This window comes from Mytilus edulis, chromosome 7, assembly GCF_963676685.1.
Source record: "Mytilus edulis chromosome 7, xbMytEdul2.2, whole genome shotgun sequence".
Classification (NCBI taxonomy): domain Eukaryota; kingdom Metazoa; phylum Mollusca; class Bivalvia; order Mytilida; family Mytilidae; genus Mytilus; species Mytilus edulis.
Window position 1 is genome coordinate 69,954,970 of NC_092350.1, and position 16,335 is coordinate 69,971,304.

At 33.1% G+C, this 16,335-nt stretch overlaps 1 protein-coding gene across 2 annotated transcripts in view; it reads left to right on the top strand.

Annotated features, from left to right (window-relative positions):
- The first annotated feature begins 445 nt into the window (after positions 1-445).
- Positions 446-16,335, top strand: part of LOC139482085 (uncharacterized) — a 35,160-nt gene continuing 19,270 nt past the window's right edge. The window contains exon 1 of one of the 2 annotated variants that reach the window (XM_071265736.1): positions 446-1,124. In XM_071265736.1, coding sequence (XP_071121837.1) covers positions 1,083-1,124 — 42 coding nt within the window. In that variant the 5' untranslated portion in view covers positions 446-1,082. The remainder of the gene's footprint in view (positions 1,125-16,335) is intronic. The other variant, XM_071265737.1, reaches the window with a different exon arrangement.

A 16,335-nucleotide genomic window follows, 5' to 3' on the forward strand; every position in this document is an offset into this window, starting at 1 on the left:
GGAAATTCTAATATTCCCATGGGAATTATCAAATTTCCCATGGGAAATGTACTTTTAATCAGCTGCAGTGACAAGAGTGACAACAGTGACAAGTTGGGACATATGGCATTTTTTTAATTTTTCAATAATCTATCACTGGGCAAATTTTTTTTTGGATATCTTGTAAACCGACAAAGTCAGATTTGCCGATACCGGAATGGCAAATTTGTCCCGCACAGTGTTATATGCTTTTCACGCACAATGAATTTCAGGAAATGTAAATTCAGTTTTCACACATAAATTTCAATTTTTAAATACTTTCAAATTAACAACAAAGCATAAACACTCCCAGTCTATAATACGTCTGTTTATAATTCAAAACAAACTTTTAAATATTTAAGATACTTTATAAACAATGAAATATTTAAATACTCAAAAACCGTGAATGGTTCGGTTCAATAATTCTAAAACTCGGATAATACTACGATCAAACAACATTTAAAAAGGTAGATCGACCCTTGATCGTCAGACAGTTGTACTAACAATTCATACCATACATTTCAATAATTACTTATAATCTAAATTTAATTAGGTGTAAAGTATAGTCCACGATCTAGTTAGTATGCAGGTGTTGGGCGAATAACGGTTTTTTTTCGTCTCTCAAATTGGTGAATTTTCCACGTGGTACTTTCCTTGTTATTACCGGATATAATTTATTGTGTATTAAAGGAAATTACTATTTTTTATTCTCATACTGTGGAAATAATTCATTTAAATCATCGCAGATATATACATAAAAAGAAAAAGTGGGCTGTACTTTGGGACGGTATTAATCAACTAGAATTGTTTTTAACTTGACGTAGACTGTTTGATTGACAGCGGAAATTTACACCGCGGTAATCGATTGGAAACGTAAAAGGTAGAACATTACATTTCAAAAGAGACAAAAATGAATGGAAGTTGTGATTTTTCTTGTTGATATTTTTGTCTGCTAATATCAGTATTGATTATTGAACGTCAAACACTAACGTTCCATTTTAGTTGAGTTCAAAGAGAGGATACCTGTATTTCGCGCCTGTAAAATTAATAATTTGGAGATAAAAATGGTTACAAACGTTTTCTATCTGATTTTAGTTGTCTTTTCGGTAAGTACTTGTAATTAGTCATTATTGCTAATTAATAATTAATATAAATTTCTTTATTGCAATGTAATTACTTGTGTGATTAGTATGATGTCCATTTGATGCTTGAAGCAGGAGTTAAATTATATTTTTCAGGGGGAATGAAAGAATTTTTTATCAATCAGTTTTGAATTTCTTCAGGTGTGACATTATATACGTCTTAATTTTTGTAACGTTTAAAGGAAACAACATTGATATGCGCATTTGAATTGTCATTGATTGTATTATTTTATTAGTATAGTGTTTCTTTCCACTCTTCTCACGATTGAAACCTTATACTACATGTACTCAGAGACATATAATATATGTTTCTGGTGTACTCGAGGAAAATGTGCAAAGGGGGTGTTCTTAATGAGAAGGACAATTTTCGTGCTTTTCTATGATTTCAAATTTCAGACAGGAGTAATTCAATATTTACTTCCGTTTCATGCGAATTCTATTCATTTTTGCTAATCTAAAATGTTTTCTTCTATTTCAACCAAAACCGGAAACGAAATAATAGAAAAACTCCTTCAACTTCGTACTTTTATTTGGTCTTTTTAACTTCTTTGATTCGAGCGTCATTGAGGAATTGTTACAGACGAAATGTGCTTAACGTACAAAAGTTAAATCCTGGTATCCATGGTGATAATGAGTTAATTTTCAGCATTTTTAAACAGTCCAATGACCTAGTTTTTGACCAAAATTTTTATAAAGTCCATTTTACTATATTATACTAATTTTAACAGTTATATTTGTACAGTACATCGTCCTTTTGATAAAATCAAGATAACTACACGTATGTGTCGAAATGTCACCCCAAGGTGACAGTTAACAGACATTTTTGAAGCATGTATAATGTTCATATTGTTTTATCAAAAGTAGTCATTATTTAGATCTTCAAAAAAGAGTCTATAAATTCATTAATTAAAGTGCACGTGACATATAATATGCCATTTTGGCATCTGTATAATTTGTCTTTGTATGTGACATTGAACCAAGGATTTGTATAGTCTTACTATACAAATCCTTGATTGAACTAAGAAGTACAGAGTCTAAAATTATAAAGTTTGTTTATTAGGGCGAACTGCAGGATTAACTAGACAGAGTTGAGACGAACATAAAAAAATAAAAATGATCTTTGGTTTTGGGGGTTAATTTTGTCTCTTCTTTTTATCGTTCGTGTTACTTTTTAACGTCATGAATTTGTACGTTGCCTTTTAAGAACCACAAAAGAGCTTGCCTTTTCAACTAAATTTTTCAAAAGATTTATTTTAATTTTATTTGTCTCCTTGAAGCGGACGATTGATCCCTAGGCAAACTTTTTTATTAAAACTAATGACTCTTTCTCCTTTACAGAAAGTCATATTAAAATAACGTATTCGAACATAATTAGTTACACGAGCTCGTTACTTTTTAGCATAAAGACGTGACACACAGTCCTATCATATAAAGCGAGTATGTGTCTTCATGTTTAAAGTTTTGGAGTGATATAATCAGTCAGAGACGTATACAACTGTCGCTAGTAAATTAGACAATTCAACACACTATAATTGTTCCTTGAAATACGATGGTATTGGTATCGATGCAAAAGTGTTACTTTCTGGTCAACTTATGGGAACGATTTGTGCCACTTTATTTCCATTGGATTACATTTCTCTCCATTGGTATGGCAATTCTGACTGAGTCTATAAAGAGTAGTTTGATAATTGAGATTCATATAGTTGAGTAGTCTTTAAGTTGCAGTGAGGTGAGAACGTTTCTGTGTTAAACGCTCCCACTGTGACCTCGAGATAAAGAACAGCAATAACAGCTCGTTTCTTTGCTTCGGGCTTTCTTATGAAACTGTATGGATATTTTTCACGGTCTTTACTGCTTATGACTTTGTAACTTCTTTTCAATAAGGCGACAATATGCCTAGCTAAATGTCTACGCAATAACAGAATGTCAAGCTCTATGAATATGAATATGAATAAAGTGTATATAGAAAAATATAAAAACTAACGATGTGAGGGTAATTCGTAATTTCCTCTTCAAACCCGGACCCCCCCCCCTTTTTTTTCTTCTGGATTAGCCACTGGTTACATTGGTCTCTAAAATTTTGGGTTTTGACTTTTGAGTGTTCCTGGTAAAGTTATATTCAGCGGAGAAGCAATGCAGACGCCCAGAATTCATAGTATAGCATGCAATTTAATTTTAACATGAAGAAGAAAATTTGAAGTTGAAAAATAAACATTTGAAATTTGAAAATTTAAAAAGAAAATTTGAAATTTGAAAATTTTTGAAGTTGCATTTAATCGTTTAAATTTAACTTGATGTAAGTGCGAAATGAAAAGAACACTTTTGTGGTCATTAAAATATGTTAGATGTTGTCAACTGTGGCATGTTTGTGTGACAGTCGTGATTATTAAGTACATTTATACACGAAACTTCGAACGAATCAGCTTAAGACCTAAATTCAATAGGAAATAAACGTAAAAATAAAGATCCCAGTTTAATAAATGTTTCTTTCAGATTACTTTTAGTCATTTTAAGTACTGGTCACGAATTACACTTCCGAACAACAAAAGATCGAATAATTTGTCCTTTTAATACTCTCACATTCGAGTTTAAATATTTTTAAATATTTTATTACAATAACAATGAGAAAATTGTTCTTTATACAGAATTGATAATAAATATCATGTTATATACGTAATTGTGTAAATTGGACATTTTAAGTCTCAATTTGATATTTGAATGCGTTGTTAGGGTGGGAACAGAAACCTGCATTATATAATTATATCATATTGTTACTTGGATGGAGAGTTGTCTCATTGCCACTCATATCAAATCTCCCTATATCTATATACTATATACGTTTTATAAATACATTGAAACGAAATATACACATTTGATTGAAATGTAAGACAGTGTCTATTTTATAATTTTGAAAAAAATATGATTCTATTTCATAGTTTATCATTTTAAAAAGCGATTGTTACAATAGATATTTGCTTATGTTTGTGGATTGAAATGAGATGATGATATTGGAAGATACTCTTTACATGTCCAACCACAAAACGTTGACTTGTTAGTGCCGCCCCCTTTTTTTCTTTCAAAATCCTGGATTCGCATCTGGAAATAATTTTTTTGTTCATTTGAAATATAATTCATTTATTACGGTATAAATAAGTCATTGATTAATATGTAAGGTATAAAACAGAAGTGATATTGCCTCGTTTCAGAGAATTTACTAATTTTACACTTAAACCATGACGAAGGTTGTAGACTCATTCATAAAATCCAATACTGTCCTCAAAAGAACAAAATTTAAAAGATGGTCAGCTTGAACTTTTAGAATATTTTGAATGTAGTCAAAGGTCATAAAGTAAAACCATTAAAAAAGCTGATGCGTGGGTGGTGTGGTTTTAAAGCTCGTACGATGGATACATGATCTGTTAAATCTGTTAAGGGTCACCGAAAGGACTAGCATACCATTCGCAACCACATAAAATCGCATTAAACCACTCGCGGGGGTTCTTTGTAATTTCCTGTATCGAGTGTTTCTCATTCTTATTATCCTCAAGTTATATTGTGTTGTCTTTAATCTAACCCGCTTATAGTTCTGAGGGGGTCAAATCTATACAGAATGTATCAATTCGAAGTCAGCATACAGTGTTTTTGAGAAGGTGCATTTTAAGACTGGTGTTGTCAAAGGTGAACACTCTCGCCACCTAATTGTACCATTAGTTTGTATAGGATAGGCATATTTGTTGCAATCCAATGCAGCATGCTTGTTCTAAGTTGTCATTTTTCAAACTTGGATTCTCTGTTACTGCTTAACAGTTAACAATGAGCCTTGGTAAAGAAAAGAAATCTAACTCGCAAACCTTTTTTTTATGGAGATTACAAAGTCCGATTGAACTTCGCTGAGGGTTTTTTCCCAATGTCTAGATCTGGAACCGAAACTGATCTTTTAAAACTTGATATTGTCATCCATAGTTTGCTTGCACATTCATCGGAATTTTGGACCCTGAATATTTGATACCAGCAGTCAATTTAGGGGACGACAATTTAAAGGCGGGAAGGGGGTGATCCTTTTTAAGATCTTATATTAAAGGAAATCTAGCTCATGATATATTATACATGTATGTTCATGTATGCAATTGTATATATAAAATTGAGAATGGAAAAGGGGAATTCAATGTGTCAAAGAGACAACAACCCGACCAAATAGCAGACAACAGCCGAAGGCCACTAATGGGTCTTCAATGCAGCGAGAAACTCCCGCATCAGGATGCATGTTTCAGCTGGCCCCTAAACAAAAATGTAAACCAGTTCAGTGTTATGGACGTCATATTAAACTCCGAAATATAAACAAGAAACTGAAATAAATTTATGAATAAATGGCAGTATTATTTGTATTTTTACTAAGTCAATTATTCATAGAGCAAGCATCGAACTACGAACTTCTTTTTTTCTGAATGGTGTATTTGTCAGTCTGGAAAAAAGTCTTGAAAGAGAATATTTAATTTTTAACTTTAAATAATCATAACATGAGATCTATATCTTTTAAATGTTTACAAACTGAAAAGTGAAGTTTGCATAACAGATTATCTATAAAATCTATCAGACTGCACCTTCAATTTTTTTAAATAGTTTTATTGACTGCGTGACTTAACAACTTATTATTACATGTACATTTATGTTGAGTGAAGCCATTTCATTGTTGACAGATTACGTCACTGATAAGCCGATACATACAGGTACATGCACTGGATGTATACCAGTTTTAACTAGAAAAAACAAGTGCATTTCCGAGTACCCCAGTATAGTCATACACAATATATATTATACATGTATTATAGAGTATAATAATGTATAAATACATCTTGTACACATGCACCATAAAAAAAAATCACCTGACTAAATATTACGAAATCATTCAAAATGTTCCCACGATAAATATGAATTGACTAATTTCTTGTCCCTGAAAACAGTGATTCGTGAAGGTTGAACTGTCAAATGTCGGATAATTATTTTAAAAGGAAGAAAGGGTTCCACGTACATGTGCATTTCTTTGATAAAAATTGAATAGTATAGAAGAAGAATGTTTTAGCCTAATTTTTGACAACTTTTTCACAAGTTTAAAAAGACGAAAACGGAATTTCCAAAATATTACCTCATAGCCGGATTATCCAATGCAATTCAGACAATAAAAACTGTTCTCTGTAGCAAATTGTTTTTTACTCGGTCGTTCTTATGGTGATGAAACTTTGAATTTTTTCAACGGTATATGTTAATTGCTTGTATTTCTTGACATTTTGCCTTAATTAAATTCACAATTAAAATGTTTAAATGTATGAATTGAGTAACATAAGAAAATAAGCGCCTTTTTACAGCAAAATAAATGTGTGGGTTTATTTCATATAGCCAAAAGAAGCCCCCTTTGGTTAAATTCAATATATTAAACTATGAATGACAATTAGTGTTTCGATCTTTATAGTATGAATTTCTTTTTATTGAATTGTTTTGTTGATATTTTCCCCTATCTAATGAAGGCGATTTTGTGGTTATATTCATTTAACATATTTGTTTCGGTCCATTGTACATATTGTCCGCTCACGGAAATCAGTTTGTTTGAAGTCTTGAGCTGGCATGTTAGTAACTGCTTAAAATGGTCCTTTGTTAATTCATGCAGTTAACTAACCATTGTCATTTTGCTTAATTTCTTCTGTTACCTATTCTGACATCGGAATCCAACATTCTTTAAACTGAGTTTTACTCTGACTTTGTTTATTCAATATTTACTAGAAGAAGTTATGGGGAGGGTTGAGATCTCACAAACTATATTTACACCTCCCAACTCTGTCACACCTTTGCGTCTGTCCCAAGTCAACAACATCTAGCCTTTGTAAGTCTTGTTTATTTTTAAAATTTCGGTTCATTTGTATCTTTTGGAGGTTAGTGTGGCGTCCATTTCACACTAAACCAGTATATATACGTTAACGTTAAGGAGCAAGTCGAAGCCCGCCTCTGTGGGTGCAGCATTTGCATAATGCGCTGAAGACCCATTGGTGACCTTGAACTGTTTTCTGCTCGTTGATCGGTTTGTCTCTTTGACACATTCCCTGTTTCAAGTCTCTACTCATATAGTAGTATTAGAGTATCCATTGCTATATATAGCTGATAATATACGGGAAATATAACCTTATCCAAAAACTTTCCGTCTTAAGAATCTTGTCGTGTGTATGTTTACAGGAGTTGACTGTGTGGTTCCAAGCGGCTGTAATTGAGAGCCAACTTTACTAAGTTACTGATGGCGTAACCTCATTTTACAATACCTAATTACTTCATTCATATAAAGCATAATGTACGGGATATGTGACTTCAGCCAAACATACTTCCGTCTTAAGAAACTGATATAGTGTTTATATATACAACGGTTGACCGTGTTGTTCAAAATGGCTGTACTCCTAGATCTTTACAAAGTTTACAATACCGAAACTAAATTTGACAATACCTAACGACTTCATTCATAAAAAGTATTAAAGGTTAAGACCACCTATAATACGTTAAGGTGCGTTTTGTCGTCCTTGTAAACATTATGTTTAACAGGGTTTTTAAGAAAGGAGAAAAACGAGAAAACTATTGACTTTTTATCAAAGAAATTTAATTTATTTACCCAGGTATCTTACCGTACTTGTCTAACTTGATAATAGAGGTTATCTCTATGTCACTTGTGCAAAAAGATATCGTTACGTTGACTGTTAAAACAGCAATTTTATATATGACTCATATGTATTTCTGTAGCCTTGACTTCATTTTGGGGTTTGAGCAACCGGGTTGAAGAAAAATTGAGAAAATTCGTCAGACGCACAAAATGGGGACTGGGTCATCAGCAAAGGATTTTGAGAGCAGGCGTGCTGCTGGGATTAAAAAAACATCCCAGTTCACATATTGAATTATTGTAAAAATTACCACCCATGAATAGATTTCATGACAAAATCATAACCCATTCATGTTTCTCAGTAATCACATGTACATTTTTTTTATATCAAAATTTGATTTTAGACGACAAAACAGCATCAATAAAACAATTTAATCTAAAAATGAAAATTACTGTCCTATTTACATTTTACCTTGTAACCTTATACTATATTAAAAAGGGACCCATTACAACATCACGTCTATATGTAAACCTTCATATGGGAAAATATAACACGTACCCCCCTTTCTTACGTTCGGATTCAACACTTTTATAAAGTGTTTATTTTCATTGGTCGATACAACTGGATCTGGACCTTAAGTCCTTAAGGTTCTCGCCATGAATGCAGTTTACCCTTTGGAACTGTCTGAATTTACGTAAATATGAGGCGTGCTTAGCTCAGCCAAACAAGGTCATAAGAACTACTTGTAGTTACATCTGTGTGTCTATACTTCGTCACTTCCAGTAAATAGTACATGTATGTAATAATCTTGGATAATCCCCTTTTCGAAATCAAAGTATCTTACGACGCATTTCGTTACATTGTAAGTATTTATTTCAGAATTCTAGTGTTCAGTGTCTATTCGACAACCAATGTTTCTGATAGCCGAGACTTCTCTCGATGTATCCGTTTAAACCGAACATAGAAAGAAAGTACTTTTAATAGTTAAACATTATAGATAATTGTATTGCTACAAACATACAAACATTAAACCATATTGGAACGAAACAAAACAAGTCATGCAGAAACTATCTTTGTGTTCCACAAATGTCGAAATGTAAATATATTTCCTAAAAAAAATGTGTTACAGTAAAATGAAAGATTATTAATGTTTTCTTAATAGTTTCTTTTGAAGAATGTCAGCATTGATTTTTGAATATGATCGTTAATACTTTTAATTGTGCGCTATTTCTAGCGACAGAACACCTACACGTATACGAAAATGAACCACGAAGCCATTAAAATCATACAGAAAATTTTGCGATAGATCCACAAACGTGATTTCTACAATTATATTTTCTAATTATACGTTTTTTTATTTCAAGATTCCAAACTCAGGAGAAAAGTTTTGAAATAACATACAAACGATAGTTCGTCAATCAAATAGGAAAGACGGAAAAGGGGAACAAATAGAAAATGTCCAGATACCATACAGACTTGCCTAACGAAATCAAATTTTCCTACTTCTAAAATACGTCATATTTTCAGATCTTTTCTTCCTAAATTGGAAACCTACAGTTTATTTTGGAATTAATTTCCCCGCTACCTGTGTACGTCATACAATTAGTATCTACTGTCATTGAAATAAGCTTACGATTTGCAATTGGTAGACTTTTATTATGATTGGGAGATTTTAGGATTTGTTTGAACATTTATTTTAAGAAAAGTTTGTTATTACACTATTTTAGGTTTCATAATAGAATTACGGAAACGCAACCCATTTGTTTTTCTATAGAAATCAATATCTAGAAATTTGTTGTCAATATCGAGTTTTCAACTGAAATAGACTTTGTGGTTATTTGTTACCTACGAAGTTTTAATGGTGGCCATTTCAATGCGGAAACGAATGTTGAATTTAATCATGCATACTTGTAGACAAGACAATTGATATTTCAAATGACATTTTCTATTTTATTACTCTATCAGAATAATTACTCCTTTAAAACATGTAAAATAGTGGTTTGTTTTAGTGAGATTAAAATTTATTTCATCACAATGACTAGCTATTATTTAATCAAGTAGGACCAGGAAACTCAATTAAAGAGTATGTTTCCATGGTCGAATTTCATTTTATTTTGTATACAGCGTTTAAAAATACTGCTGAATTTTAAGACATGATATAAGATGAGCATGTTAACTAGAAGCGTATTTTCTTGACAAATGGTTTTCAGTATAAATACACTATATTTTTAAAAATAGATGTGGCATGATTGCCAATGATCTGCAAAAAAGGTAAAAATCAATATTGAAAGGCAACAACTCCTAGCATCCTTTTGATACCAAATGACCTGGCAGCTGTTCTTGTTCTCCGTACGGCTTTCAACAATTGACAAACGTTAAGATACCGTTTAATATGCTTAAGAGATCCCCTTGCAGGTTTTTTTTTTCAATATTTAAATTGTGAGTGACAATATGTGCTGTTTTGTAAACAGTTATGATTATCTCAATGGTATTTTTAAACGGAATGTAGATGGATAATTTATTACAGCAAATCGAATTTACCGGGTATTTTTTATGTAGCAAAAGGCGACCAATTTCTGAATAATTTGCTAAAAAAATGATGATTTATGCTGTAGGTTAATAAAGCAAATAACTAGACACTACACAATATTAAAAGGGATTAGATTTAGTGCATTAAGTTTACGTTCGGTTTTAAAGACCGAGGTAAATTTAGATTCATTCTAGACATATTTTTACACAGGGTCTGCAAAAGAAAGATAAGTGAATAAAATGAATAAAGAGTACACGACTGACCTTCAGTTTATTTTTTGTGTAACCCCAACGTCTCGAAATGGTTTGAATGTTTCATCTTAACGTATATTAATAGTTAAGAAGTATATCATATTAAATATGTCTGTCTCTTCAAGATCATATGAAGATATCAATGGCTTATTAATACATTGTAATTTTAACAAGAGTTGGATTACGGTATATATATAAGGTATTGTTTAACGGATTATTCTGTATCTTGAATCAAAGGTCCTTTGATTCAAGATACTTCGTGGTTTGTTTATCAGATGTATATTGTGTTAGAAGATGCTCGCGAAGGAGAAAATGTACAAAAAATATTACGACACATCGATAGTATAATATGTAAAATAAATTTGGTTTCACATTTTTTTTGCTAGAGCCTCTTTGAAAAGCTTACTAAACGATATGGGGGTTTCTTATTGTTGAAGTCGGTACAGTGATCTATTATAGCTGTTTATATGCTCATATTTGTTTGTCTCTAGTGGACAGGAGTCTCATTTGCAATCATTACACATCTCTGACTTATCTTATTTTAACAGAATGACAGACTGTCACTGCACCCTTCACAGTCTGACTAAAAACCAAAATTCCTTCCAAATTTAAATGGACAGCCATTCGAATCGGAAAGATGATCGAGAAGTACATATTCATGTTTCCAAAGATTGTATCTTAATGTTCTCTTTTTAAAACTACTTAGAATGAAATTCAAAACAGTGTGGCTGTGGCCATTGATTGACACATTAAATTCATCCTTTGACTGGGAAAATTTAAGTGAACGTTTGTCTGTAACGACCACTGTTCACGACGTACCTACGATAGACATTTAAACTGTGGGGTCACCAAAGGTTTCTTAACGCCTTTAATTATAAAATAATTCGAAAAATTAATCAGGAATAACCTTATGTTTTGATTTATATAATTGATATAAATCAAAACATCGTGTTATTTCTGATTAATTTTTCGAATTACTTTATTAAGGTGTTGAGAACCTTTGGTGACCCCATAGTTTAAGTGTCTTTAAAAAGTACATAGTGAGCAGTGGTCGTTACATGCAAACGTTTACCTAAATTGTCCCAGTCAATGGATGAATTTAATGTGTCAATGAATGGCCACAGCCCCACTGTTTTGAATTTCATTCTAACAAGATAGTTGTTAAATTATGAATCTTTACAAGTGTCAGGTGATAGTTCACTAAGTTAATTGTTATTTTAAAATGGAAATTTTGGCATTGTGGTTCGAATGCTACATTGGTACATTAAGTAGTAAAATGTAAATTTAGTTCCCTATGAGGTTTCCGGTATACGCCGCCGCAGGACATGACGTACATTAATTATCTAGGTCTATGTTACACGTGGTCTTACATGAAATTACCGTTTGTACATAAAATGTAAATTATTGACAAGTAATGTCACCTTTTGTGTTCACGTTGTATGTATAAACTAAAATTAGAAATAACTTTCTGTGTTTCAACCTTGAGGTGATTCACGATGTGTCCAAAAACGCATTTTTCTATTTCTGGCCTTACTTCAAAGACGATTGTTTCTGGTGAATCGCATCCTTGCCTAATATAACATTTCCTTATTTTCCTGTAACAATAAAACTGTAAACGGCTGGTTTTCTTATTGGTACAGATAAACCAATTGTTCATAGATTTGTTTGTTATTTAAGTATACTACTGGCAGTGTTGGGAATTAATGTAATGGTGCCGGTTTAAAGAAAAATGGCACTGGGGCTAAATTTGCCAAGATATCGTCTGAATTATTTTGCCGTTTGTACAAAAAATGTTAAATTATGAATATTAACAAGTGTCAGGTGATAGTTCACTAAGTTAATTAGTTAAAAGGTTGGAACTCCCCTTTTTTGGCCGATCAAAGCATTGGAATGGGACATATAGTTGGACCCCCCCCCCCCCCCCCCCCCCCCATTTACTCTAGGTTTGGACACCCCCTTCTTTCAAATGCCTGGATCCGCCCCTGTATTACATGAACAGGTCATTTTGAAATTGAACAATTGAATTTAGAATATAAAGGTTTCTGAGAAATATATAAAAAAGAAGATGTGGTATGATTGCCAATGAGACAACTATCCACAAAAGACCAAAATGACACAGACATTAACAACTATAGGTCACCGTACGGCCTTCAACAATGAACAAAGCCCATACCACATAGTGAGCTATAAAGGCCCCGATAAGACAATGTAAAACAATTCAAACGAGAAAACTAATGGCCTTAATATGTTTGTAAAGTCAACATTAGAACATTATAATGGGTTCAGCTTATACCTAAGCGTAGTTTTCATTTTGTGCAATGACCAATGTAAATACCAATAGATTTCTATTTTTAAAGACAAAATAATGACCCCTTTTCAGTCCAATTTATCTATAAAGCAAAAAACGTCCTACAGCGTTTGTATAGCCCTTTTCACGTCATATTACATTGGCAGATCCAGGGGGCCGGGGATTGGAACTCCCCTTTTTTGGCCGATCAAAGCATTGGAATGGGACATATAGTTGGAACCCCCCCCCCCCCCCCATTTACTCTAGGTTTGGACACCCCCTTCTTTCAAATGACTGGATCCGCCCCTGTATTACATGAACATGTCATTTTGAAATTGAACAATTGAATTTACTGAATCACTAAAATATGTATGTAACTATAACTACACGCATACCAATTGATATTGAACCGCCTTTGGTGGTCTTCATACCTTACCGGTTGGTTCCATATAATTTGCTGCTTCGGCGCTTCAATCGTCATAACTTCGGCCTATTCCGTAACTCCATCTACTAGAGCAACGGATTCATCCGAGTTTTGCCGATTGTCGAAGCTAGTGACTCGGAGGAAATATTATAATTGCTGACCTACAGACCCATATATTCGATCAATATACAGGGATAAAAAAGAGATATTTGTACCTCAATCAATACAGCAATTATACTTTCCATGATGTCCAGTCAGTTAGCAAATTTCTTTCATACGCGAGTCTTAATGATCATAGTCAACACAGAATACAGAATGTTACCATTTGTTTAAGGTTACAAGTAAAGAGCTTTTGATTTAATTAAAGGCACAGTTTGATAGTGTACGTCTGTGTAAGGCCAAGCAGAATTTATTGTGGTTTCATTGACGGATTACATGTCCATTTATAACCCTATAATTACTCTATTTTTTAATGAATTTGTTTCTCACTGAAATAGAAATGCAAGAAGGCGAACGGGTCCATAACCCCACCTTTTATGGTAAACATGGGTTGTTTTTAATATAAAAGCTAGATAAGATAAAAGCACACGCCACCCTTCGGAAATCCGTGATCGTTACTGGGTTTTCTATGTTGAAGTTATCGTCATGACATTTGCGACGCTTATTGAAAGTGATGAAAAGACAGTCTACCCCGCAAAGTACAGATTCATACATGTGCATTGGGGTTTAGGCTGTCTGGTTATCATTAACTTATATATGACATACATGTAGTAACCTGTATGTAGCCAAGAAAAAAAAACCAGATGTAACAAAAGTGATGTCTTTTTCTTGCATAACGAAATTACTTACGTCACATGAAATTGAGTTACATCAAGAATTAGACATTTTTGTTTTCTTTCTGTATGAAAAATTTGCCAGGGACGACCTATCTCAGTCTTATCTGTTGTCCGGGGTCAGAACGTCCGACATGGTTATTTAGCATGTTCTCTCGTTTCAATTACCATAATTCAATACAAGCATCTCTCAATTATTTCAAATTAGTCTTAAAGTTCAACATTGATGTAAATTGGTCTAATCTTCGACATAGTTACAAAAGATTTAATGCGGCTCTCACAGTTAACAACTTGTCAATCGATTTTCAGGTTTTAATTGGCAAGAATGAAATTGTAACCCAGGATTGAAGCATCAGCTTCGTGTAATTACGTTGAAACCATAGATGGACTGGCATTCAGGGCTTCGAAACTATAATCTCTAATATATTAAAAGCATAATGTATGCATACAATATTTAATTCCTAAGTACCGAATAATTTTGAGCACTTCAATTGATTCGTATCAGCTGCACTTTCATCGACTGTGGAAGTTAATTGGCTCTGCAATTCATTGCTAGGTTAAACCAAAGACGTGACAGCTATCATGTGTTGCCTTTTCAATAAGCAAACACCATGCTTGCATTCAAATTCAACAACATATAATGTAGGACACTTTTTATTTAATGTGACTACTTCACACAGATGCATTGTCATTCCAATAAGTAACTGGAGGATCAATTTAATGGTTAGCTAGTACAATGCATCATATACTTGTCCCTATCAAAGAATCCGAAGCAGTTAGGTACATAGATCAAGAGCATCTAGACGAGATTTATCATTGTCAAGAATCGGCAAATCACGTAGAATCGTTCAAGGATATTTCAAAAATGTACCTTAAGAATGCCAAGATCTTGTTCTGCCACTGAAGTATTTGAACAAATATGTATTTCGACAGCTGACCAGCGTAGTACTTCACCGACAACTGCCCATTGTCTTGTATATGCCAAATAAACAGCTGCAATAGCCTGTCCGTTAAATGTAACTGAAATAAATTAGCTTGTCCGTTTCATAAATTTGATATGAGAAATTAAGACATAACATAAGGCATGATTTAGAAAGCCAGACGGCAAGTATTACAATCAATACCAAAAATTAGCTAAATATGTTAATAATTTGGACTCCGGCATGGTCCATCCGTTTCTAGGGACACGACAAATTGATTTCAGGAAGAGTAGGGGTGGGGGTATGAGGTTTTGAAAAATAACTTCGCATGGTAAACATTAATGACTTTGCACAAGACATGATAAAAATAAAAATTCTGCAACATAAAATGCAGGATATTTGAGGATATAAATGAACACGAGTAAAAATAAATTTTCGCGTGACAAAGCCCTGCTGTGGAAAAAATGATCCAGCGAAAAATCCAGTCAAGTTCCCGATGTAATGGGAAGCAACGCTCGAGTATATGGGTTAGTCCCATCTGGGGCTATGTTTGTTATTCTAACGACGGTTATTAGCCAATCAAAAATCCGGGAAATATACCAACTGTGCGGTATGGGCATGCTCATTGTTGAACGCCATACGGTAACCTATCGTTTTTTCATCTGTGTCAATGATTTTGGTCTTTTGACTGTAGAGAGTGGTCTCATTGCCAATCGTACAACATTTTCGTATTTTGTTTAAGCTGGCGATAATTAAAAAGCAATATTTATGATCTTAAAAAGTACGCCTCTGACTATATAACATATTTTTATTATGTCACGTTTAATTTATTATTTCCGTAACAAAACATTTCTCTTTTTGGATCAACTTATTCCAATAAAGATAAAACTGATTTACTATGTAGACATTGTGTAATACAACAAAAATAAACACCTTCATTTTTATGAAGCAAATCGGGTTACGTCTAGTTTCACGGTTCGTTTAAAACATGCACGTCGCTGCCACTTCTGTGCAGACAAATTTTTCATTTGATTATAACAATGTAAATGATCTGCAGATTGTAAAGTGCACGATTAGTTATGTATTGTTAGCAATAGTTTACCCACGCGAGATTCTTATATTGTTGGCAGTGATCAGGGTCTGGTCCAGGACTTTTGAAAGGGGGCGTAATTTCATTAAACAGATTATATACTAACGAGCGAAGTGAGACGAAGCAATTTTAGACGATTATATGCTAAATAATATTATAAATCGTGAAAAACATGATAAGATTTTTTTGCCATCAAGTGGGCTGGTAC